The following is a 24,244-nucleotide window of genomic DNA, read 5'->3' on the forward strand; positions in this document are numbered from 1 at the left end:
CTCTCTTCTTAAAAAAATCTCTCTCGGCTTAGGGTTGTATACACAAATGGAGTCGAAATTTATGTTAAAATGAAAATAATTAAAGAGGTCCCCATATCAATTTTTAATAAAAGTAGGAATTAATAAACTAGTCATTGGGACCAGTGACCCTCACGTTTTGAATAAAAAAAGTCGTCCAAGCTATTAATAAACTGGTTTTTGACCTGTAAACCTGTCTTATTTCCTAGCCTGTTGGTTACTATACCATGCTCTGAGCAGACGATATCAAGATAAAAACAACGAGGTTACCACTAGAGAATTCCTCCACGGTATAATTACTTATTCGATCAGCTTTCAAAGATATTGGAACTTCTTTCAATGCGTAGACAAACAAGTTTTATTTATTATAGGGCTTTTAAATCAGAAAACATTTTTAGGCGTAAAAGATAAGAAAGTTAATTTTAATTCACAAACAGCTCAGATCCAAAAAGGACAAGTTCAGGTAACATAACATTATACCTTAAATGAACGATTTGTTTTTCAAAATATAAAAGGTAAAATAAATGATCTCTTAAAACAAAATAATTATTATTTAGTTAGGCTTAAAAACGAGGACTACTGCGCCGCCATTGGTTTAGTGGCGTCTGCTTACCTCGACGGGATTGGTTGAATTCTCACAGACAGAGAGGTAAGGGCAGCGTGGGAAAAAAGGCGGTGGCACAGGGCAAATGACCAGTTTAAAAATTGCCTGGGCCAGTTTCAAAATTAAATGGGAGGGGGGTAGTGGTCCACCAGACCACTAAGAAAATGCAAAGGTAACCGAGTCCACACATCAACTATTTTAATTATCCACTTCTTTAGTTTAGCAGACGACGCGCCCTGGTCAATGGTCATGGGCCAGTTCATTTATTCCAGTCCAGGGGGGTCGCTGGCGTAATGTCCAGTTTTAAAGAAAGGGGTAAAAGAAAGGTTCGATTTAGCAGACGCCATTAAGCCAATGGCGGCGGCACAGTCGTCCTCCTTTTAAAGACTTATTAAATGCTAATTATATTCTAATAGGGTATCATTTATTTTCTTCTAACATTTCTGCTTTTATATTTAGAAAAAGGCCATTCTTTTAAGGCATAATGATAATATTATGTTTCTAAACCTTTGCTTTAATTCCCAACTACGCAATATCTTACGATTGAGCGTTTTATCAAAAACACACTTTCGAAAAAGCGCAGAATCGCCACTATCATCAGTATACTGGCTCCAATATTATTGAATATTAAGTCAAGTATTTTATCAAAATTTGAATCGATGTATTAAATTTCCGTTTGGTTGAATTTATTTTCCAACCAAAAACATTTCGCGAGAAATTTCATTTTTTCCAAGAAAGACGAGTGTGTTTACGATTTTATTTCACCCTTCAGTAACTAATTTATATCCTCAAAAAGAAGCTAGGCGCTGATGATATCAGGAATCGAGTCTGATAAAACAAGCTTAAACAAGGACAATTAAGAAGTGACTGGAAAACTGAATCGATAGTGAGATGATGGAAAAAGGTACAACAGCTAAAATTACTTTTTCAAGTTAAAGCCGTTAAAGTACCCGCTGAAATTTACGTTGGATCATCTAATTACTGCATATTGAAACCATGTTTAATCATATGTAAGGGGGGAATGGTGCTAGTTACGTTAACAAGAAAGCCGTCATGCGCGGTTTTTCAGTCAAAATTTGAACCGAATTCTATTATATTTAAGGCTGAAATAAAACCTAATTTAGAACGACATATACACCACATAGCAATGATTTTCATAACAGATATCATAAGTTAATATGTTCCATAAGTTTGTCACTGATTACTGAGAGCTTAGGTGAAACTTCATTAATTCTCTGATGAGGCGCTGACAAAGGCTTAGTACAGACTAAATAGGAAGATGGACTTCAAAACTAACAGAGTGTAGTCAATTCTCGCGTCGATCTCGAACTACCTCTCAGCATTACGAATTAAAGGTAGTGTCATACTTATGGAACATATCTTATAAACTTAAGCAGCTATGAAAGGAAAAAAATCACGGTTTTCATTTTTATGACCGCTAGTTGGGCTCAAGTTTTCCAATGATTTTCGGGCAAAATAACAGGACTGAGCAATTGCACGCGAGTCCCTCGTTAAAGGTCCTTGGTTTAACACTTCGTTTTATATACATATTTTTTTAGATGCCCAAGGAGACGGATTTTCCATTAGTAGTCATTCGAGTGGAAGGAGGCGCAGCAGTTTGGGGACGTCCTTAACGTGATTAGCGAATATTCGCCTTCTAACCCTAACCCCTATCGGCAATCTGCAGAGTCGAGAATAAGGGAGAGAAGAAAAAAACTTAACCCTACATTAAACTTGAAAGAAAAGAAATTTGGTTCACACGCTGTTATAGATATCGCAAACATATGGATTGGTAAATATTCATCCAAAAGCAGGGCAGAACCTGTAAACATGGTAATTCGCAATATACAATTTCGATGAAACTAAGAGGGAAAGACAGGGGGCGTAAAACTTTGCCTTACATCTCGCTTTTTGACGCAAGCGCTGTAGTCTTTTTGTATCATGAGATTGCGCAGAGATGGCAATGTATCAACCCCCCTTGGTTGTACCGACAATGAGAGTTGCCTTCCCCCTTTTTTACGTCGAAAAGGTCTATTGCGCAGATATCAAAAGCACACTTTAGAAGAAGAGCGACATTAATTGCGCATTTTCACCGGAGACAACAACAAAAATGGTACAGGATGAATAGTAAATATCAATCGATAGCCATTCAGGGACGTATTTTTGATATCTATGATGAAGATTGCGGGGGGGGGAATCGAAACGCAGCTCTACTTGCAGCAGAGTGTATTGAAATTTTGCAAGGCTGTTGCGTCGATTTGGTCCCCAATTTTCCGAGTCTCTTTGACGGGAAATATTCAATTTAAATGCCAAATTATCCGTGAATGTTTGTCCGATCCCACCCCCAAAAATTAAGCCTTTGCTAAGCCTAATACTATTGACGCGATAAATTGGGACCAAAGACGTTGGAATACATAATAATGCTCGACCCCACATAGCTTGTGTACTACCAAGGGTGACTGATAATGAATGTTCCGAATATGACGTAGGTATTTCTAAAAATAACAAATAGAACATTAAGCATAAAAATCCCCAAATATCATCAGAGGTGTACTTATAGCATCTGGGATTATATATACTTATGCCTATTATGATTTTTCGAGATAAAAATTATAATGAAAATAATAAGGTTAGGAAAGTAATTCCACATGGTTCCTGTTCCAGATGAAAAGACATGGTATTTTGTGAAAATTCAAAGGACTTTACTTGTAAAGCATTGTAAGAATAACATTAGACCGTTTTCAAATGTTGGGGGTAAAATAGTCTCCTGTGTTTGTGAACATCTTGTTGTCTTAAGACGGAACTTCCAACCGATGAGGCGAAACAAAGACGTTTGATGGAATCTCCTTGCAGCACCGAACTCACTTAAAGTATTTTGCTAATGACTTCAAAGTATACAGTTTTTATTCGTAATTACAAGCAATGATATACGACAGTGTACGTGTAAGTTTACAGTACTTTGTTATTGCTACAGTTTTCAAGGCTTGCACCATTAAAACAACTTCTTTTAGTATGATTCATGGGTGTAATACCAATAAAAACATAAGAACTCAATAACGGTAAATCATAGGTAAATTGAGAGCATAAAAATAAAAACACAAAGTAGAAAACTAATAATTCATATATTAATAAAAGTATTAAACGATATAGTGTGTTGTGGATCAAACAAGATATTATATCTAAAAGCTAATGATTTTCGATAACTGATGACGTGGAGTTACATTCTCCTTGGTCAGTTCGGACACTCAATTGCAACTTCAGTTCCTCTATCTTTTCTCGCATTTGCTTAATCTAATCATTTTTCTGCGCAATAAGCGACTGGGCTTCGGCTTCCGCTTCGTCCTTATTCTTAAAACGGGCTAGTTTTGCCATGTGCTCCGATAACATGTTTTTAATTTCTTCGTTTCTTATCGCGTTTAAATCAATTTGGTCAATCGCGCCAATACCGGCACCATTATCTAGTAAGTATCGAACAACTTCCAATTTCGAATTGTATGCAGCGCCCAATAAGGGTGTCCGGCCTGATTTATCCGCGTGTCTCACTTGTGCTCCACTTTCTACGAGGAATTTCACTACATCTAAATGCCCGAAAAAGGAAGCCTCAAACAAAGGCGTTTTTCCATATTTGTTCGCTTTTTCAATTTTAGCTTCCTTTTCCACTAAGAATTTAACGACATCTAAATTTCCACTTCTGCAAGCCCCAAAAAACGGTGTTTCTCCCCGTTTGTCCGCCACTTCAATTCTAGCTCCCTTTTCCACTAAGAATTTAACGACATCTAAATTTCCACTTTTGCAAACCCGGAGCAACGGTGTTTCTCCGTATTTGTCCGCCACTTCAATTCTAGCTCCCTTTTCCACTAAGAATTTAACGACGTCTAAATTTCCACTTCTGCAAGCCCGGAGCAACGGTGTTTCTCCGTATTTGTCCGCCACTTCAATTCTAGCTCCCTTTTCCACTAATAATTTAACGAAATCTAAATTTCCACTTCTGCAAGCCTCGAATAACGGTGTTCGTCCTGTTACGTCGGGCGTTTCAATTTTGACTCCCTTTTCCACTAAGAACTTAACGACATCTAAATTTTCACTTCTGCAAGCCCAAATAAACGGTGTATTTCCGTTATTGTTAGTCGTTTCAACTTTAGCTCCTTTTTCTACCAGGAATTTAACGACATCTAAATTTCCACTTTCGCAAGCATAAAAAAACGGTGTTACTCCCCATTCGTTTGCCGTTTCAAGCTTAGCTCCCTTTTCTACTAAGAATTTAACGACATCTAAATTTTCACTTCTGCAAGCCCAAATAAACGGTGTATTTCCGCGATCGTCAGTCGTTTCAACTTTAGCTCCCTTTTCCACTAAGAATCTAACGACATCTAAATTTCCACTTCTGCAAGCCCAAAAAAATGGTGTGTGTTAGCCGTTTCAAATTTAGCTCCCTTTTCCACTAAGAATTTAACGACATCTAAATTTCCACTATTGATAGCCACGAATAACGGTGTATTTCCGCGATCGTCAGTCGTTTCAACTTTAGCTCCTTTTTCCACTAAGAATTTAACGACACCTAAATTTCCACTTCTGCAAGCCGAAAAAAACGGTGTTGTTCCGTCATTGTCCGTTCTTTCAATTTTAGCTCCCTTTTCTACTAAGAATTTAACGACACCTAAATTTCCACTTCTGCAAGCCGAAAAAAACGGTGTTGTTCCGTCATTGTCCGTTCTTTCAATTTCAGCTCCGTTTTCTACTAGGAATTTGACGACGTCGAAATGTCCGCCTTCTGACGCCGCGAATAACGGTGTTTGTCCATCATTGTCGGCTGCTTCAACATTCGCTCCTTTTTCCAGCAACAATTTGACCAAGTCCAAATACCCTTTCTGTGAACTCAGGAATAGAGGAGTGCGTCCATCTTTGTCGCTCTTGTTGACGTCTTCCCCATTGGACAATAAGACACTTATCGAATCTTGGAAGCCACTAGAGAAGGTGTCGTTTATAATTGACAACCATACTAGTATCCACAAAGCCTTCATTATATCTAAAGGCAACCTTTTCCGTGCAAATTGGCGCACTTCGGATGTCGATGCCTGCGTTAGAATTGTGAAACCATGCGTTACTTAATAATTCCCAAAATGCTAGTAGGGTTAAAAATGCACTTGACTCCATCAGAGGAAGGAACTTTGCAGTTCTAGAGTCACACGCTATCAAGGCGCGAAAGCTAATAAATTTTCTTAACCTAATTAAGGAGTGTTTTATTACAGCCAATAAAGAATCGAAAAGGTGTTGTTCTACTTTGCTACAATAGAAACCCTTGGCGTATGAATACCCGTTGTTAAATTTGGTAAGAAAGAAAATATTTTGGACCAAATGTTTGGTGCAAAAGATTAAATTTGTTCTTTCTTTTGATTTTCTAACCTCACTCGACAATTTTTGACTTTTTGTCGAATCGAATCCAAGACAAAGCTCTTATGTAATTGTTAACGTGGCCTGATATCAACCGGTTAACTTTAGAACTATTGTGATGGCAGCGACGCGTCGTTTGCGGGGGAATAAAGGGGAACCGCCGTAAGCAACTTCATTAAGCAACTGATTTAAAGACAGCGAATGTTAATTTTGCACCTTTACAAAGCAACTAGCGGTTACCGGCGACTTCGATCGCGTGGAATTAGTATTATTTTTTATATTTCATCGAATTACCTTTATCTCAAACCTACGAAGTGGTTCCCAGCTGCTTGACACACGACTTGTCTCTATAATTCCAGCGGTGTTTGTGCCAAATTTGATCGCTATACTATAACTATATATATATATATGTTTATATCAGATAAAGGATAAAACGACACTGGGACGTTCATCGTGGCAATCATAGCTTAATTTTAAAGGAAAAACACGTTGCAGAATTTTCGTTCTTTCATTTCAAAGAGCGTATCAAACAACGGATAGCTTATATTGGTGCTATGAATTCGTCTACAAAATTAAAAATTAACGTTTGTATGTTTCTTTGACTTTCCCTTACGAGTTTCTATACAATTCATCCGATTGTTATGAAACTTTGGTGAGTTGTTGGGCCCAAGTCCGTCAAAGTTTTACAAGTCCTTTGGTTCACTTACTCTGGCGATGGGACGGAGGCGAACCCCTAGCCACTAAGCCTCTAAAGATCGTCCTATTCCAGATGCGTAACATTTTAGCTTTAAGAATAACACCTAATTAAGCATCGTTTTACTGTATTTGAAAGTTATAAAATATTATTTTCTTAAATAAAAATCACATATTTGAAAGGGCGTTGGTCCAAAGACTATTTAGTGTTTAGAATCCCGGGAAACGCTGGGTAGCTTAGCTAGACTTACAATATTAAAGACGATACCAACAATTAAATGAATTCGGGGTTGGTACGTAAAACTATATGGGATGAAGGAAATATTACAACCAGAGGGGTATCGTCCAGGTGTCTTCTTCGCGGTCAGCTTGTACCACGTGACGGGTCCCCCAGCTTAGCTTACCTACCACACTATTTGGTATCTTCTTTAACATTGTTAATGAATATTCATTACTTATTTTGGTCTTTCATTTTGAAAAAACGAAAATGTAATTATGAATTTTTCCTTTAATTGATAAGATACGAGGAACAGAAAACTAATACTAGGAAATTCTAATTATATCGAAAGAGTTGCGCGTATCTTTAAATATTTCCAAGGATTGAAACGAGAGACGTTTCCAAGGGAATATGACCGGTCTCAATCGACCTGAAAAGGGAGTATGACCTATGCAACGTTGTACAAATTCATATTGGTTCACAGCCGTTATGGATATCACAAACATATTGGTTGGTAAATATTCATCAACAAGCAGCTCGCAGAACCTGTAAACATGGTAATTCGCAATAGACAATTTCGATGGAACTAAGAGGGAAAGACACGGGGGCGTAAAACTTTGCCTTACATCTCGCTTTTTGGCGCAAGCGCTTTAGTCTTTTTGTATCATGACATTGCGCAGAGACGCCAATTTATCAACCCCCCTCGTTTGTACCGGTAATGAGAGTTGCCTTCCCCCTTTTTTACGTCGAAAAGGTCTATTGCGCATTTATCAAAAGCACACTTTAGAAGAAGAGCGACATTAATTGCGCATTTTCAACGGAGACAAAAACAAAAATGGTATAGGATGAATAGTAAATATCAATCGATAAGCATTCAGGGACGTATTTTTGATATCTATGATGAAGCTTGCGGGGGAAAAAATCGAAACGCTGCTCTACTTGAAGCAGAGTGTATTGAAATTTTGCAAGGCTGTTGCGTCGATTTGGTCCCTTCTCTTTGACCTTTGAAGGGAAATATTCCATTTAAAAGCCAAATTATCCGTGAATTTTTGCCCCCCCCCACACTCATAAAGTAAAGTTAAGCCTTTGCTAAGCCTAATACTATTGACGCGATAAATTGGGACGAATGACGTTAGAATACGTAATACTTTTAGACCCCACATATGGCTCGTGTACAGCAAACGGTGACTGATAATGAATGTTCTGAACATAACATGGTTATTTGCAAATATAATAGATAGATTGAAGGTTAGGCACTAAAAGCTCTATTTATCTTCGTAGCTACTTAGAGCATCAGGGATTAAATAATCTTATACCTAGTTTGTCCGTTACAAAATTGATAAAGAACATGAAGAAGATACCTTGTAACGTTGCCTGGATATGTTAACGTTACAATTCTCTCTACGAGAGCGATTTTAAGTAGCGAATGTAGGAGATGTTAAAAAAGTGACTCTTCGTTTAATAGAACTGATTTTTATTAGTCATAATAACAGAATCCCCCAAGTCAACCCTGTCATAAAACCATTCCGAGAGTTTCTTCTCATCTCTCCGCCAGGTCATCAAGCCATATATTCAGGTAGATTCGTGGAAACGCCAATTAGTGCCTAATGGCATACTAGTCCGGGAGGTCAGGGTCACGAGGACCACCCCAGCTAAGATGACAATAGGACACCCCTAAAGGCATACAGGGTTGGGGAGTATGGAGAAGCGCGGCTTTTAGTGCCAATACGGCGAGTGAAGTAGCCGGCCGTTACAACCTGAACACGGATAGGAAAGTGTGAAACTCTTTTACACGTGTAGTAATTCCACATAGTTCCTGTTTCAGATGAAAAGCCATGGTATTTTGTGAAAATTTAAAGTACTTTACTTTTAAAGCATTGTATGAATAACAAAAGACTGTTTTTCAATTGTTGGTGATAAAATATTCTCCTGTGTTTGTGAACATCTTGTTATCTTAAATGACTGCAAAGAATGGGTCGGCGGGTGGGTTAAAAATTTTTGAAATACGTCACAAGCACCACGTGACGCCAGATTACAAAGACTCCAAATGGAATTTAACTGGACATCTAGTCGTTGGTTTTCGCGAAATTGCAGCGCCAATTCCCTGAAGTGGCAGTTTTCGAAATAAAAACCACTAAGCTTCTTTTAACCACGCCTTTTCTCAGTCACGTGCCTGTGACGTATTTCAAATAATTTTTACCCACCCGCCGATTCCTGCTTCACAGACCCTTTAAGACGGAACTTCCACTCGATAAGGCGAAACGCAGACGTTAGATGGAATCTCCTTGCAGCACGGAACTCACTAAAAGTATTACTAATGACTTCAAAGTATACAGTTTTTATTCGTAATTACAAGCAATGGTATACGAAAGAGGACGCGCAAGTTTACAGTACTTTGTTATTGCTACAGTTTTCAAGGCTTGCACCATTAAAACAACTTCTTTTAGTATGATTCATGGGTGTAATACCAATAAAAACATGAGATTTCAATAACGGTAAATCATAGGTAAATTGAGAGCATAAAAATAAAAACCCAAAGTAGAAAACTAATAATTCATATATTAATAAAAGTATTAAACGATATAGTGTGTTTTGGATCATACAAGATATTATATCAAAAAGCTAATGAGTTTCGATAACTGATGACGTGGAGTTACATTCTCCTTGGTCAGCTCGGACACTCAATTGCAACTTCAGTTCCTCTATCTTTTCTCGCATTTGCTTAATCTAATCATTTTTCTGCGCAATAAGCGACTAGGCTTCGGCTCCCGCTTCGTCCTTATTCTTAAAAAGCGCTATCTTTGCTTTGTGCTCCGATAACACATTTTTAATTTCTTCGTTTTCAATTGCGTTTAAATCAAGTTGGTCAAGAGCGCCAATACCGGCACCATTATCGAGTAAGAATCGAACAACTTCCAAATGTCCATCGCGTATAGCCTCCGATAAAGGCGTCCGGCCTAATTTATCCGCCTGTCTAACTTGTGCTCCATTTTCTACGAGGAATTTCACTACATCTAAATGCCCGTCAGTGGATGCCTCCAACAAAGGCGTTCTTCCAGAATTGTCAGCCACATCAATTTTGGCTCCCTTTTCTACTAAGAATTTGACAACATTCAAATTTCCAATTCTGCAAACCCAGAATAAGGCTGTTTTTCCGTCATTGTCCACTCTTCCTATTTCAGCTCCGTTTTCTACTAGGAATTTAACCACATTACTGCTAGCCACTAATAAAGGTGTTTCTCCTCGTTTGTTCGCCACTTCAATTCTGGCTCCATTTTCTACTAAGAATTTCACCACATCTAAATGTCCAAAAAACGAAGCCTCAAATAACGGTGTTTTTCCGTCATTGTCCGTTCTCTCAATTTCAGCTCCGTTTTCTACTAGGAATTTGACGACATCTAAAAATCTTCTGCAAGCCTCGAAAAATGGTGTTTGTCCAAATATGTCAGTCGTTTCAACTATAGCTCCCTTTTCCACTAAGAATTTAACGACATCTAAATTTTCAGATCTACAAGCCCAGAGTAACGGTGTTTCTCCAAATGTGTTAGCCTTTTTAACTTTAGCTCCCTTTTCCACTAAGAATTTAACGACATCTAAATTTCCACTTTCGCAAGCAAAAAAAAGCGGTGTTTTTCCGTCATTGTCAGTCGTTTCAACTTTAGCTCCGTTTTCAACTAGGAATTTAACGACATCTAAATTTCCTCTTCTGCAAGCCCAAAAAAACGGTGTGTCCCCAAATCTGTCAGCCGTTTCAACTTTCGCTCCCTTTTCTACTAGGAATTTAACGACATCTAAATTTCCAGTATAGCAAGCCCAAGAAAACGGTGTTTCTCCCCGCTTGCTCACCGTTTCAATTTTAGCTCCCTTTTCCACTAAGAATTTAACGACATCTAAATTTCCACTTTCGCAAGCCGAAAAAAACGGAGTTCGTCCAATTGTGTCAGCCGTTTCAACTTTAGCTCCCTTTTCCACTAAGAATTTAACGACATCTAAATTTCGAGATCCACAAGCCGGAAAAAACGGTGTTTGTCCAAATTTGTTAGCCGTTTCAACTTTAGCTCCCTTTTCCACTAAGAATTTAACGACATCTAACTGTCCAAATCTGCAAGCCCCAGAAAACGGTGTTTCTCCCCGTTTGTCCGCCGTTCCAATTTTGGCTCGATTTTCCACTAAGAATTTAACCACATCTAAATGTCCAAATTTGGAAGCCGCTAATAACGGCGTTTTTCCGTCATTTTCCGCTCTTTCAATTTCAGCTCCCTCTTCTACTAAGAATTTAACGAAATCTAAATTTCCAGTTAAGCAAGCCCAATAAAACGGTGTTTCTCCCCATTTGTTAGCCGTTTCAATTTTAGCTCCCTTTTCTACTAAGAATTTCACCACATCTAAATGTCCAAATCTGGAAGCCGCTAATAACGGTGTTTCTCTGTCATGGTCCGTCGTTTCAATTTTAGCTCCCTTTTCTACTAAAAGCTTAACGATCTCTAAATGTCCATAGCTGGAAGCTATAAATAACGGTCTTTTTCCGTCATTGTCCGCTGTTTCAATTTTAGCTCCAATTTCCACTAAGAATTTTACCACATCTAAATGTCCAAATCGGGAAGCCGTGAATAACGGTGTTTGTCCATCATTGTCGGCTGCTTCAACTTTCGCTCCTTTTTCCAGCAACAATTTGACCAAGTCCAAATACCCTTTCTGTGAACTCAGGAATAGAGGAGTGCGTCCATCTTTGTCGCTCGTGTTGACGTCTTCCCCATTGGACAATAAGACATTTATCGAATCTTGGAAGCCACTAGAGAAGGTGTCGTTTATAATTGACAACCATACTATTATCCACAAAGCCTTCATTATATCTAAAGGCAACCTTTTCTGTGCAAAGTGGCGCACTTCGGATGTCGATGCCTGCGTTAGAATTGTGAAACCACGCGTTATTTAATAATTCCCACAATGCTATATAGTAAGGTTGAAAATGCACTTGATTCCATCAGAGGAAGCAATTTTGCTGTTCTAGAGTTACGCGCGATCAAGGCGCGAAAGCTAACAAATTTTCGTTAAGGAGTGTTATCTTACAGCCAATAAAGAATCGAAAATGTGCTTTGCTACATTGCTACAATAGAAACCCTTGGCGTATGAATACCCGTTGTTAAATTTTGAAAGAAAGAAAGAAATTTGGACCAAAATGTTTGGGCAAAAGTTTAAATTTTTCTTATCTCACTCGACAATTTTTGACTTTTTGTCGAATCAAATCCAAGACAAGGCTTTAACTTAATTGTTAATATGGCCTGATTATCAACCGGTTAAATTTAGATCTATTGATGTGATTGCAGCTATTACAAGGGACTCTCCGTGAGCGACGCGTCGTTTGCAGGGGAATAAAGGGGAACTTCCGGAAGCAACTTCATTAAGCAACTGATTTAAAGACAGCGAATGTTCATTTTTCGCCTACACAAAGCAACTAGCTGTTACCGGCGACTTCGATTGCGTGGAATAAGTATTATTTTTAATATTTCATCGAATTACCTTTATCTCAAACCTACGAAATGGTTCCTAGCTGCTTGACACACGAGTTGACTCTATAATTCCAGCGGTGTTTGTGCCAAATTTGTTCGCGATTAACTATATATATATGTTTATATCAGATAACGGATAAAGCGACACTGAGACGTTCAACGTGGCAATCATGGCTTAATTTTAAAGGAAAAACGCGTCCTGGAATTTTTGTTCTTTCATTTGAAAGACATATCAAACAACGAATATTTTAAATTGGTGCTATGAATTCGTCCGCAATATTAAAGACGATACCAACCATTAAATGAATTCGGGGTTGGCACATGAAATTATATGGGATGAAGTAAATATTACAACCAGACGGGTATCGTTCAGGTGTCTTATTAGTGGTCAGCTTGTACCACGTGACGGGTCCCCGGCTTAGCTTCATCACACTGAAGCCTAACGCGCGTACGCTCTTGTTGGTATCTTCTATAATATTGTTTGTGAATATTCATTACTTAATTTTGTCTTTCATTTTGAAAAAACGAAAACTAAACGATGAGTTTTTCCTTTAATTGATAAGATACGAGGAATTGAAAACTAATACTAGGAAATTTTAATTATATCGAAAGAGTTGCGCATATCATTAAATATTTCCAAGGATTGAAACGAGAGATGTTTTTAAGGGAATATGACCGGTCTCAATCGAACTGAAAAGGGAGTATGACCTATATGCAACGTTGCACGAATTCATTATGAAACCAGGGATATTAGATGGTTTAAGAGGGATTCGAAGGTAGAGGGAAATTGAGGAACGTTATCGGCGTGTCATGCGCACTAGGGTCTACCATATTTCTTAGTTTTTAGTACTATTCAAGGAGACGGATTTTCCATTAGTAGTCATTCGAGTGGAAGTAGGCGCAGCTCTATTTGCAGCAGAGTGTATAGAAATTTAGCAATGCTGTTGCGACGATTTGGTCCCCAATTTTCCGTCTTCTCTTTGAGGGGAAATGTTCAATTTAAATGTCAAATTATCCGTGAATGTTCCCCCCCCCACACACACTCCTAATGATAGGCCTTTGCTAAGCTTAATACTATTGACGCGTTAAATTGGGACCAAAAACGTTGGAATGCATAATACTTCTAGACCCCCCTTAGATTGTTTACAGGAAATGGTGACTGATAATGAATGTTCCCAATATATGACGTAGGTATTTCTTAATATAACATTTAGAAAGTTAGGCATAAAAATCTGTAAATATCTTCATCTTATGCCTATTATGTTCGATATAAAAATTATAATAATGGAACTCACTATATTACTTCAAAGTATACATATAATTTTTATTCGTAACTACAAGCAATGATATACGACGGTGTACGCGTAAGTTTACAGTACTTTGTTATTGCTACAGATTTCAAGGCTTGCACCATTAAAAGAACTTCTTTTAGTATGATTCATGGGTGTAATACCAAAAAAAACATAAGAACTCAATAACGGTAAATCATAGGTAAATTGAGAGCATAAAAATAAAAACCCAAAGTAGAAAAGTAATAATTCATATATTAATAAAAGTATTAAACGATATAGTGTGTTGTGGATCATACAAGATATATCTAAAAGCTAATGATTTTCGATAACTGATGACGTGGAGTTACATTCTCCTTGGTCAGTTCGGACACTCAATTGCAACTTCAGTTCCTCTATCTTTTCTCGCCTTGCTTAATTTAATCATTTTTCTGCGCAATAAGCGACTGGGCTTCGGTTTCCGCTACGTCCTTATTCTTAAAACGCGCTATTTTTGCTATGTGCTCCGATAACATGTTTTTAATTTCTTCGTTTCGTATAACGTTTAAATCAATTTGGTCAATCGCGCCAATACCTGCACCATTATCGAGTAAGAATCGAACAACTTCCAATTTCGAATTGTATGCAGCGCCCGATAAGGGTGTCTGGCCTGATTTATCCGCGTGTCTCACTTGTGCTCCACTTTCTACGAGCAATTTCACTACATCTAAATGCCCGAAAAAGGAAGCCACAAACAAAGGCGTTCTTCCATATTTGTCCGCTTTTACAATTTTAGCTCCCTTTTCCACTAAGAATTTAACGACATCTAAATTTCCACTTCCGCAAGCCTCGAATAACGGTGTTCGTCCTGAGATGTCAGTCGTTTCAATTTTAGCTCCCTTTTCTACTAAGAATTTTACGACATCTAAATTTTCACTTCTGCAAGCCCAAAAAAACGGTGTTTGTCCATATCTGTTAGCCGTTTCAACTTTAGCTCCTTTTTCTACCAGGAATTTAACGACATCTAAATTTCCACTAACGCAAGCAAAAAAAAACGGTGTTTCTCCCCATTCGTCCACCGTTTCAATCTTAGCTCCCTTTTCTACTAAAAATTTAACGACATCTAAATTTCCATTAAGGCAAGCCTCGAAAAACAGTGTTTTCCCATATCTGTTAGCCGTTTCAAATTTAGCTCCCTTTTCCACTAAGAATTTAACGACATCTACATTTCCACTATTGATAGCCTCGAATAACGGTGTATTTCCGCCATCTTCAGTCGTTTCAACTTTAGCTCCCTTTTCCACTAAGAATTTAACGACATCTAAATTTCCACTAAAGCAAGCATCGAAAAACGGTGTTCGTCCATATCTGTTAGCCGTTTCAACTTTGACTCCCTTTTCCACTAAGAATTTAACGACATCTAAATGTCCACTTCTGCAAGCCTCGAATAACGGTGTTTGTCCTATGCCGTCCGCCGTTTCAATTTTAGCTCCCTTTTCTACCAAGAATTTAACGACATCTAAATTTCCACTTCTGCAAGCCAAAAAAAGCGGTGTTACTCCATATCCGTTAGCCGTTTCAACTTTAGCTCCTTTTTCCACTAAGAATTTAACGACGTCTAAATTTCCACTTCCGCAAGCAAAAAACAACGGTGTTCGTCCAATTGTGTCAGCCGTTTCAACTTTAGCTCCCTTCTCTACAAGGAATTTAACGACATCTAAATTTCCACTTTTGCAAGCCCAAAAAAACGGTGTTAGTCCAATTTTGAGCACCATATCAATTTTAGCTCCCTTTTCTACTAAGAATTTAACCACATCTAAATTTCCACTTTCGCAAGCCCAAAAAAACGGTGTTAGTCCTAATTTGTCCGCCATTTCAACTTTGGGTCCCTTTTCTAGTAAGAATTTAACGACATCTAAATTTCCACTAACGCAAGCCCAAAAAAACGGTGTTTTAAGTGAGTTGTCATACGTTTCAAGTTTAGCTCCCTTTTCTACTAAGAATTTAACCACATCTAAATGTCCAAATTTGGAAGCCGCTAATAACGGTGTTTCTCTGTCATGGTTCGCTGTTTCAATTTTAGCTCCCATTTCTACTAAGAGCTTAACGATCTCTAAATGTCCATTGCTGGAAGCTATAAATAACGGTGTTTTTCCGTCATTGTCCGCCGTTTGAATTTTAGCTCCGCTTTCTACTAAGAATTTAACCACATCTAAATGTCCAAATTTGGAAGCCGCTAATAACGGTGTTTTTCCGTCATTTTCCGCTCTTTCAATTTCAGCTCCATTTCCCACTAGGAATTTGACGACGTCGAAATGTCCGCCTTCTGACGCCGCGAATAACGGCGTTTGTCCAAATTTGTCGGCTGCTTCAACTTTCGATCCTTTTTCCAGCAACAATTTGACCAAGTCCAAATACCCTTTCTGTGAACTCAAGAATAGAGGAGTGCGTCCATCTTTGTCGCTCTTGTTGACGTCTTCCCCATTGGACAATAAGACATTTATCGAATCTTGGAAGCCACTAGAGAAGGTGTCGTTTATAATTGACAACCATACTAGTATCCACAAAGCCTTCATTATATCTAAAGGCAACCTTTTCTGTGCAAATTGGCGCACTTCGGATGTCGATGCCTGCGTTAGAATTGTGAAACCATGCGTTACTTAATGATTCCCAAAATGCTAGTAAGGTTAAAAATGCACTTGATTCCATCAGAGGAAGGAACTTTGCAGTTCTAGAGGCACACGCTATCAAGGCGCGAAAGCTAACAAATTTTTGTAACCTAATTAAGGAGTGTTATCTTACAGCCAATAAAGAATCGAAAAGGTGTTTTGCTACTTTGCTACAATAGAAATCCTTGGCCTATGAATACCCGTTGTTAAATTTGGTAAGAAAGAAAATATTTTGGACCAAATGTTTGGTGCAAAAGATTAAATTTGTTCTTTCTTTTGATTTTCTAACCTCACTCGACAATTTTTGACATTTTGTCGAATCGAATCCAAGACAAAGCTCTAATGTAATGGTTAACGTGGCCTGATATCAACCAGTTAACTTTAGAACTATTGTGATGGCAGCGACGCGTCGTATGCGGGGGAATAAAGGGGAACCGCCGTAAGCAACTTTCATTAAACAACTGATTTAAAGACAGCGAATGTTAATTTTGGGCCTTTACAAAGCAACGAGCTGTTAGGGGCGACTTCGATCGCGTGGAATTAGTATTATTTTTAATATTTCATCGAATTACCTTAAGCTCAATGGTTCCTAGCTGCTTGACACACGAGTTGACTCTATAATTCCAGCGGTGTTTGTGCCAAATTTGTTCGCGATTAACTATATATATATATGTTTATATCAGATAACGGATGAAGCGACACTGAGACGTTCAACGTGGCGATCATAGCTTAATTTTAAAGTAAAAACGCGTCCTCGAATTTTTGTTCTTTCATTTGAAAGACATATCAAACAACGAATATTTTAAATTGGTACTATGAATTCGTCCGCAATATTAAAGACGATACCAACAATTAAATGAATTTGGGGTTGGTACGTAAAACTATATGGGATGAAGTAAATATTACAACCAGAGGGATATCGTCCAGGTGTCTTCTTCGCGGTCAGCTTGTACCACGTGACGGGTCCCCCAGCTTAGCTTCGCTACCACACTATTTGGTATCTTCTTTAACATTGTTAATGAATATTCATTACTTATTTTGGTCTTTCATTGATTCATTTTGAAAAAACTAAAATTTAACGATGAATTTTTCCTTTAATTGATAAGATACGAGGAATTGAAAACTAATTCTAGGAAATTTTAATTATATCGAAAGAGTTGAGCGTATCATTAAATATTTCCAAGGATTGAAACGAGAGACGTTTCCAAGGGAATATGACCGGTCTCAATCGACCTGAAAAGGGAGTATGACCTATGCAACGTTGCACGAATTCATATTGGTTCACAGCCGTTATGGATATCACAAACATATTGGTTGGTAAATATTCATCAACAAGCAGCGCAGAACCTGTAAACATGGTAATTCGCAATGGACAATTTCGATGGAACTAAGAGGGAAAGACACGGGGGTAAAACTTTGCCTTACATCTCGCTTATGCAGTCTTTTTGTGTCATGAGACAGCAATGTATCAATCCCCTTGTATGTCCCGACTTTTTGGTACTAAATCCTCAGCCACCAACCCACAAACCTCGTCTTAACGTGGGACAAAATTCCACAAGCGCATGCGTCTTGGCAAACGTTAAGCGTTAATAAAGTAATGAGGAGGGAATTATTTATCGCCTATGTGATTCGGTTCAGTAACCTTGTTCCAAATGTAAAATGATGTTGGGAAGAATAATGTTACAATTGCCAAGCTCTTGAAGAGAAGTATTATATAGTTCTGGAAATATTTCTCGAAATGCATTCAGGGACATATTTTTGATATCTATGATGAAGATTGCGGGAAAAAAAATCGAAACGCAGCTGTCCTTGCAGGCTTGCAGCAGTGTGTATTGAAATTTTGCAATGCTATTGCTTTGATTTGGTCCCCAATTTTCCGCCTTCTCTTAGACGGGAAATATTCAATTTAAATGCCAAATTATCCGTGAAAGTTTGTCCGATCCCCACCCCTGAAATTAAGCCTTTGCTAAGCCTAATACTATTGAGTGTTAAATTGGGACGAATGACGTTGGAATACGTAATACTTTTAGACCCTTAACGGCTCGTGTACTGCAAACGGTGACTGATAATGAATGTTCCGAACATAACATGGTTATTTGCAAATATAATAGATAGATTGAATGTAAGGCGCAAAAATCTCTATTTATCTTTATAGCTACTTAGAGCATCAGGGATTACATATTCTTATACCTAGTTTGTCCGTTATAAAGTTGATAAAGAAGATACCTGAACACGGATAGGACAGTGTGAAAAACTTTTACAGGTGTAGTAATTCCCCATGGTTCCTGTACCAGATTTAGACACATTATTTTGTGAAAATTTTAAGGACTTTACTTGTAAAACATTGTATAAACAACAATAGACTGTTTTCAACTATAAAATAGTCTCCTGTGTTTGTGAACATCATGTTGTCTTAAGACGGAGCTTCCACTCGGTAAGGCGAAACAAATATGTTAGATGGAATCTCCTTGCAGCACGGTACTCACTAAAAGTATTACCATGAATTCATTTACTAACATGAATGTCTTTCCGGCTTACCATACATCGCCTCTTACTCGGCAGTAGGAGGAGCCTATTTAAAAAAAAAAGATGTGGCGAACGGGTAGTAGCGTCCGATCAGCTGTTATATTTAAAGCAGACGACGCGTTTTAACAGTAGGCATAGGCTTAGCAACGAAACTCGCGTTTTTAGGTGTTATATTTTGGTATTTTGTTTATTAATTTTGATGTTATCAAAGATTTGTTGTTGTCAAGGCTTGGTCCAAAGTTTGGCCAAGGCTTACGTGTTCGGTTACAGTTCTTACATTCAAGTCGTCAAATACGGTACAAGCACTCGATATAATGCTTTTTACGAGTTCAAGATCAGGATTACATTTTGTTGCCATTTTAAAATACTATCATGTTAAATGTTAACAACTAAATTACGTGAGTAAAACGACAACCCGATACAGGTAGATTAATCAGTATCCCAAAGACCTGTCTGCTTAATAATAAACGGTAAGACACGCCCGAAAGAAGAATTTCCAGTATGGTTCCTATATATATAAAATTTACGTCACACGAGTTGCGCGAAAATTTGGCTCCTCCTATTGCTTTTTGAGAGTGGACTACAGGGGAATGCTTAACATGGACATTCATGTTAGTAAATGAATTCATGGTATTACTAATGACTTCAAAGTATACAGTTTTTATTCGTAATTACAAGCAATGGTATAAGGAAGAAGACGCGCAAGTTCACAGTACTTTGTTATTGCTACAGTTTTCAAGGCTTGCACCATTCTAACAAGTTCTTTCATGGTTGTAATACCAATAAAAAACGTAAGAATTCAATAACGGTAAACCATAACTAAATTGAAAGCATAAAAATAAAAATCCATAATTGAAAACTAGTAATTCATACAATAATAAAAGTATTAAATGAGTTTGTTGCGGATCATTCAAGTTATTAGATGTAAAAGCTAAAGATTTTCAATAAGAGATGACGTGGTGTTGCATTCTCCTTGGTCAGTTCGGACGCTCAATTGCAAATTCAGTTCCTCTATCTTTTCTCGCATTTGCTTAATCTCATCATTTTTCTGCGCAATGAGCAACTGGACTTCGGCTTCCGCTTCGTCCTTATTCTTAAAACAAGCTATTTTCGCTTTGTGCTCCGATAACATATTTTTAATTACTTCATTTCTTATCGCGTTTAAATCAAGTTGGTCAAGAGCGCCAATACCGGCACCATTATCGAGTAAGAATCGAACAACGTCCAAATGTCCAAAGCGTATAGCCTCCGATAAGGGCGTCTGGCCTAATTTATTCACTTGTCTAACTTGTGCTCCCTTTTCCACTAAGAATTTCACCACATCAAAATGTCCATTGCTGGAAGCTATAAATAACGGTGTTTCTCTCCATCTGTCCGCCGCTTCAATTTTAGCTCCCTTTTCTACTAAGAGATTAACCACCTCTAAATGCCCATTGCTGGAAGCTCTAAATAACGGTGTTTGTCCTGTTAAGTCGGCCCTTTCAATTTTACCTCCATTTTCTACTAAGAATTTAACCACTGCTAAATGTCCGTAACTGGTAGCCGCTAATAACGGTGTTTCTCTGTCATAGGTCGCTGTTTCAATTTTAGCTCCCTTTTCTACTAGGAATTTGACGACGTAGAAATGTCCGCTATCTGAAGCCGCGAATAACGGCGTTCGTCGCTTATTGTCCGCCGTTTCAATTTTAGCTCCCTTTTCTACTAGGAATTTGACGACGTAGAAATGTCCGCTATCTGAAGCCGCGAATAACGGCGTTCGTCGCTTATTGTCCGCCGTTTCAATTTTAGCTCCCTTTTCCACTAAGAATTTAACGACATCTAAATTTCCACTTTCGCAAGCCAAAAAAAAAGGTGTTTTTCCATATGTGTTCGACGTTTCAACTTTAGCTCCATTTTCTACTAAGAATTTAACAGTCTCTAATTTTCCACTTTTGGAACCCGCTAATAACGGTGTTTCTCCCCGTTTGTCCGCCACTTCAATTCTGGCTCCCTTTTCTACTAAGAATTTCACCACATCAAAATGTCCTTTACTGGAAGCCTCTAATAACGGTGTTTCTCCGTCAATGTCCGCTCTTTCAATTTTAGCTCCGCTTTCTACTAGGAATTTGACGACATCTAAATTTCCTCTTCTGCAAGCCCCAAAAAAAGGTGTTTCTCCCCGTTTGTGCGCAGTTTCAATTGTAGCTCCATTATTCAATAAGAATTTAACGACGTCTAAATTTCCACTTCTGCAAGCCGAAAAAAACGGTGTTGTTCCGTCATTGCCCGCCCTTTCAACTTTAGCTCCCTTCTCTACTAAGAATTTAACGACATCTAGATTTCCACTTCTGCAAGCCGAAAAAAACGGTGTTGTTCCGTCATTGCCCGCCCTTTCAACTTTAGCTCCCTTCTCTACTAAGAATTTAACGACATCTAAATTTCCACTTCTGCAAGCCGAAAAAAACGGTGTTGTTCCGTCATTGCCCGTCCTTTCAACTTTAGCTCCCTTCTCTACTAAGAATTTAACGACATCTAAATTTCCACTTCTGCAAGCCGAAAAAAACGGTGTTGTTCCGTCATTGTACGCCCTTTCAACCTTAGCTCCCTTCTCTACTAAGAATTTAACGACATCTAAATTTCCACTTCTGCAAGCCGAAAAAAACGCTGTTGTTCCGTCATTGCCCGCCCTATCAACTTTAGCTCCCTTCTCTACTAAGAATTTAATGACATCTAAATTTCCACTTCTGCAAGCCGAAAAAAACGGTGTTGTTCCGTCATTGCCCGCCCTTTCAACTTTAGCTCCCTTCTCTACTAAGAATTTAACGACATCTAAATTTCCACTTCTGCAAGCCGAAAAAAACGGTGTTGTTCCGTCATTGCCCGCCCTTTCAACTTTAGCTCCCTTCTCTACTAAGAATTTAACGACATCTAAATTTCCACTCCTGCAAGCCGAAAAAAACGGTGTTGTTCCGTCATTGCCCACCCTTTCAACTTTAGCTCCCTTCTCTACTAAGAATTTAACGACATCTAAATTTCCACTTCTGCAAGCCGAAAAAAACGGTGTTTGTTCAAATGTGTCCGCCCTTTCAACTTTAGCTCCCGTCTCTACTAAGAATTTAACGACATCTAAATTTCCACTTTCGCAAGCCGAAAAAAACGGTGTTTGTCCAAATGTGTCCGCCCTTTCAACTTTAGCTCCCGTCTCTACTAAGAATTTAACGACATCTAAATTTCCACTTTCGCAAGCCGAAAAAAACGGTGTTTGTCCAAATGTGTCCGCCCTTTCAACTTTAGCTCCCTTTTCTACTAAGAATTTAATTACATCTAAATTTCCACTTTCGCAAGCCCCAAAAAAAGGTGTTTTTCCGTTATTGTCCGCTCTTTCAATTTCAGCTCCCTTTTCTACTAGGAATTTAACCACATCTAAATGTTCAAATCTGGAAGCCGCTAATAACGGTGTTTTTCCGTCCTTGTCCGCTCTTTCAATTTCAGCTCCATTTCCCACTAGGAATTTGACGACGTCGAAATGTCCGCCTTCTGAAGCCGCGAATAACGGCGTTTGTCCAAATTTGTCGGCAGCTTCAACTTTCGCTCCTTTTTCCAGCAACAATTTGACCAAGTCCAAATACCCTTTCTGTGAACTCAGAAATAGAGGAGTGCGTCCATCTTTGTCGCTCTTATTGACGTCTTCCCCATTAGACAATAAGACATTTATTGAATCTTGGAAGCCACTAGAGAAGGGGTCGTTTATAATTGACAACCATACTATTATCCACAAAGCCTTCATTATATCTAAAGGCAACCTTTTCTGTGCAAAGTGGCGCACTTCGGATGTCGATACCTGCGTTAGAATTGTGAAACCATGCGTTACTTAATAATTCCCAAAATGCTAGTAAGGTTAAAAATGCACTTGACTCCATCAGAGGAAGGAACTTTGCAGTTCTAGAGTCACACGCTATCAAGGCGCGAAAGCTAACAAATTTTCGTAACCTAATTAAGGAGTGTTATCTTAAAGCCAATAAAGAATCGAAAAGGTGTTGTTCTACTTTGCTACAATAGAAACCCTTGGCGTATGAATACCCGTTGTTAAATTTGGTAAGAAAGAAAATATTTTGGACCAAATGTTTGGTGCAAAAGATTAAATTTGTTCTTTCTTTTGATTTTCTAACCTCACTCGACAATTTTTGACTTTTTGTCGAATCGAATCCAAGACAAAGCTCTAATGTAATTGTTAACGTGGCCTGATATCAACCGGTTAACTTTAGAACTATTGTGATGGCAGCGACGCGTCGTTTGTGGGGGAATAAAGGGGAACCGCCGTAAGCAACTTCATTAAGCAACTGATTTAAAGACAGCGAATGTTAATTTTGCGCCTTTACAAAGCAACTAGCTGTTACCGGCGACTTCGATCGCGTGGAATTAGTATTATTTTTTATATTTCATCGAATTACCTTTATCTCAAACCTACGAAATGGTTCCCAGCTGCTTGACACACGACTTGTCTCTATAATTCCAGCGGTGTTTGTGCCAAATTTGATCGCTATACTATAACTATATATATATATATATGTTTATATCAGATAACGGATAAAGCGAAACTGAGACGTTCAACGTGGCAATCATAGCTTAATTTTAAAGGAAAAACACGTTCCAGAATTTTCGTTCTTTCATTTCAAAGAGCGTATCAAACAACGGATAGCTTAAATTGGTGCTATGAATTCGTCTACAATATTAAAAATTAACGTTTGAATGTTTCTTTGACTTTCCCTTACTAGTTATTATACAATTCATCCGATTGTTACGAATCTTTGGTGAGTTGTTGCTCGCAAGTCCGTCAAGGTTCTACAAGAACTTTGGTTCACTTGCCCTAGCGATGGGACGGAGGCGAACCCCTAGCCATTAAGCCTCTAAAGATCGTCCTATTCCAGATGCGTAACATTTTAGCTTTATGAATAACACCTAATTAAGCATCGTTTTACTGTATTTGAAAGTTGTAAAATGTTATTTTCTTACAAAAATCAACATCATGCACATATTTGAAAGAGTTGGTCCAAACACTATTTAGTGTTTAGTGTCAATACTTCTATAGGAAACTTCCCGGTTTCTACTCCCTTTAAAATCACGGGAAACGCTGGGTAGCTTAGCTAGACTACAAGACGATACCAACAAGTAAATGAATTCTAGGTTTTTATGTAAAATTATATGGGATGAAGTAAATATTACAACCAGACGGGTGTCGTCTTGTTCGTGGTCAGGTTGTACCACGTGACCTGTCCCCAGCTTAGCTTCATCACACTGATGCCTAACGCGCGCGCGCTCTTGTTGGTATCCACGTTAATATTGTTAGTGAATTTTCATTACTTATTTTG

General features: G+C 38.2%; 3 protein-coding genes across 5 annotated transcripts in view; all 3 read right to left on the minus strand.

The window, feature by feature from the left end:
* Nucleotides 1-24,244, minus strand: part of Trim9 (E3 ubiquitin-protein ligase Trim9) — a 341,298-nt gene that overhangs the window by 127,630 nt on the left and 189,424 nt on the right. The window lies entirely within an intron of this gene.
* LOC149717198 (uncharacterized) lies at nt 9,156-12,655 on the minus strand. The gene is made up of 2 exons (XM_089834540.1): nt 12,444-12,655; nt 9,156-11,825 (listed from the first exon to the last, which is right to left on the minus strand). The coding sequence occupies exon 2, from the start codon at nt 11,769-11,771 to the stop codon at nt 9,678-9,680; it is 2,094 nt and encodes a 697-aa protein (XP_089690666.1). The 5' UTR covers nt 11,772-11,825; nt 12,444-12,655; the 3' UTR covers nt 9,156-9,677.
* LOC149717199 (uncharacterized) lies at nt 12,828-24,113 on the minus strand. The gene is made up of 4 exons (XM_089834543.1): nt 19,829-24,113; nt 16,751-16,831; nt 16,399-16,480; nt 12,828-16,331 (listed from the first exon to the last, which is right to left on the minus strand). Exons 1-4 carry the CDS (start codon nt 22,660-22,662, stop codon nt 14,142-14,144), a joined length of 5,187 nt encoding a protein of 1,728 aa, XP_089690669.1. The 5' UTR covers nt 22,663-24,113; the 3' UTR covers nt 12,828-14,141.

This window comes from Phalangium opilio, unplaced genomic scaffold (assembly GCF_054372755.1).
Source record: "Phalangium opilio isolate 3A_F unplaced genomic scaffold, DU_Popi_V2 ptg000003l_1, whole genome shotgun sequence".
NCBI classification, from domain to species: Eukaryota; Metazoa; Arthropoda; class Arachnida; order Opiliones; family Phalangiidae; genus Phalangium; species Phalangium opilio.

Excerpts from the sequence above, each read along its gene's own strand:
- LOC149717198 (XM_089834540.1), bottom strand. The coding sequence starts at position 11,771 with ATGAAGGCTTTGTGGATAATAGTATGGTTGTCAATTATAAACGACACC.
- LOC149717199 (XM_089834543.1), bottom strand. The coding sequence starts at position 22,662 with ATGAAGGCTTTGTGGATAATAGTATGGTTGTCAATTATAAACGACCCC. Across the intron at positions 16,481-16,750 it reads GCCATCACAATAGTTCTAAA|GTTACAAAAATTTGTTAGCT; the intron begins GTTAACTGGTTG and ends CTCCTTAATTAG. Across the intron at positions 16,332-16,398 it reads TTCCTCTGATGGAATCAAGT|GCATCGACATCCGAAGTGCG; the intron begins GCATTTTTAACC and ends ATTCTAACGCAG.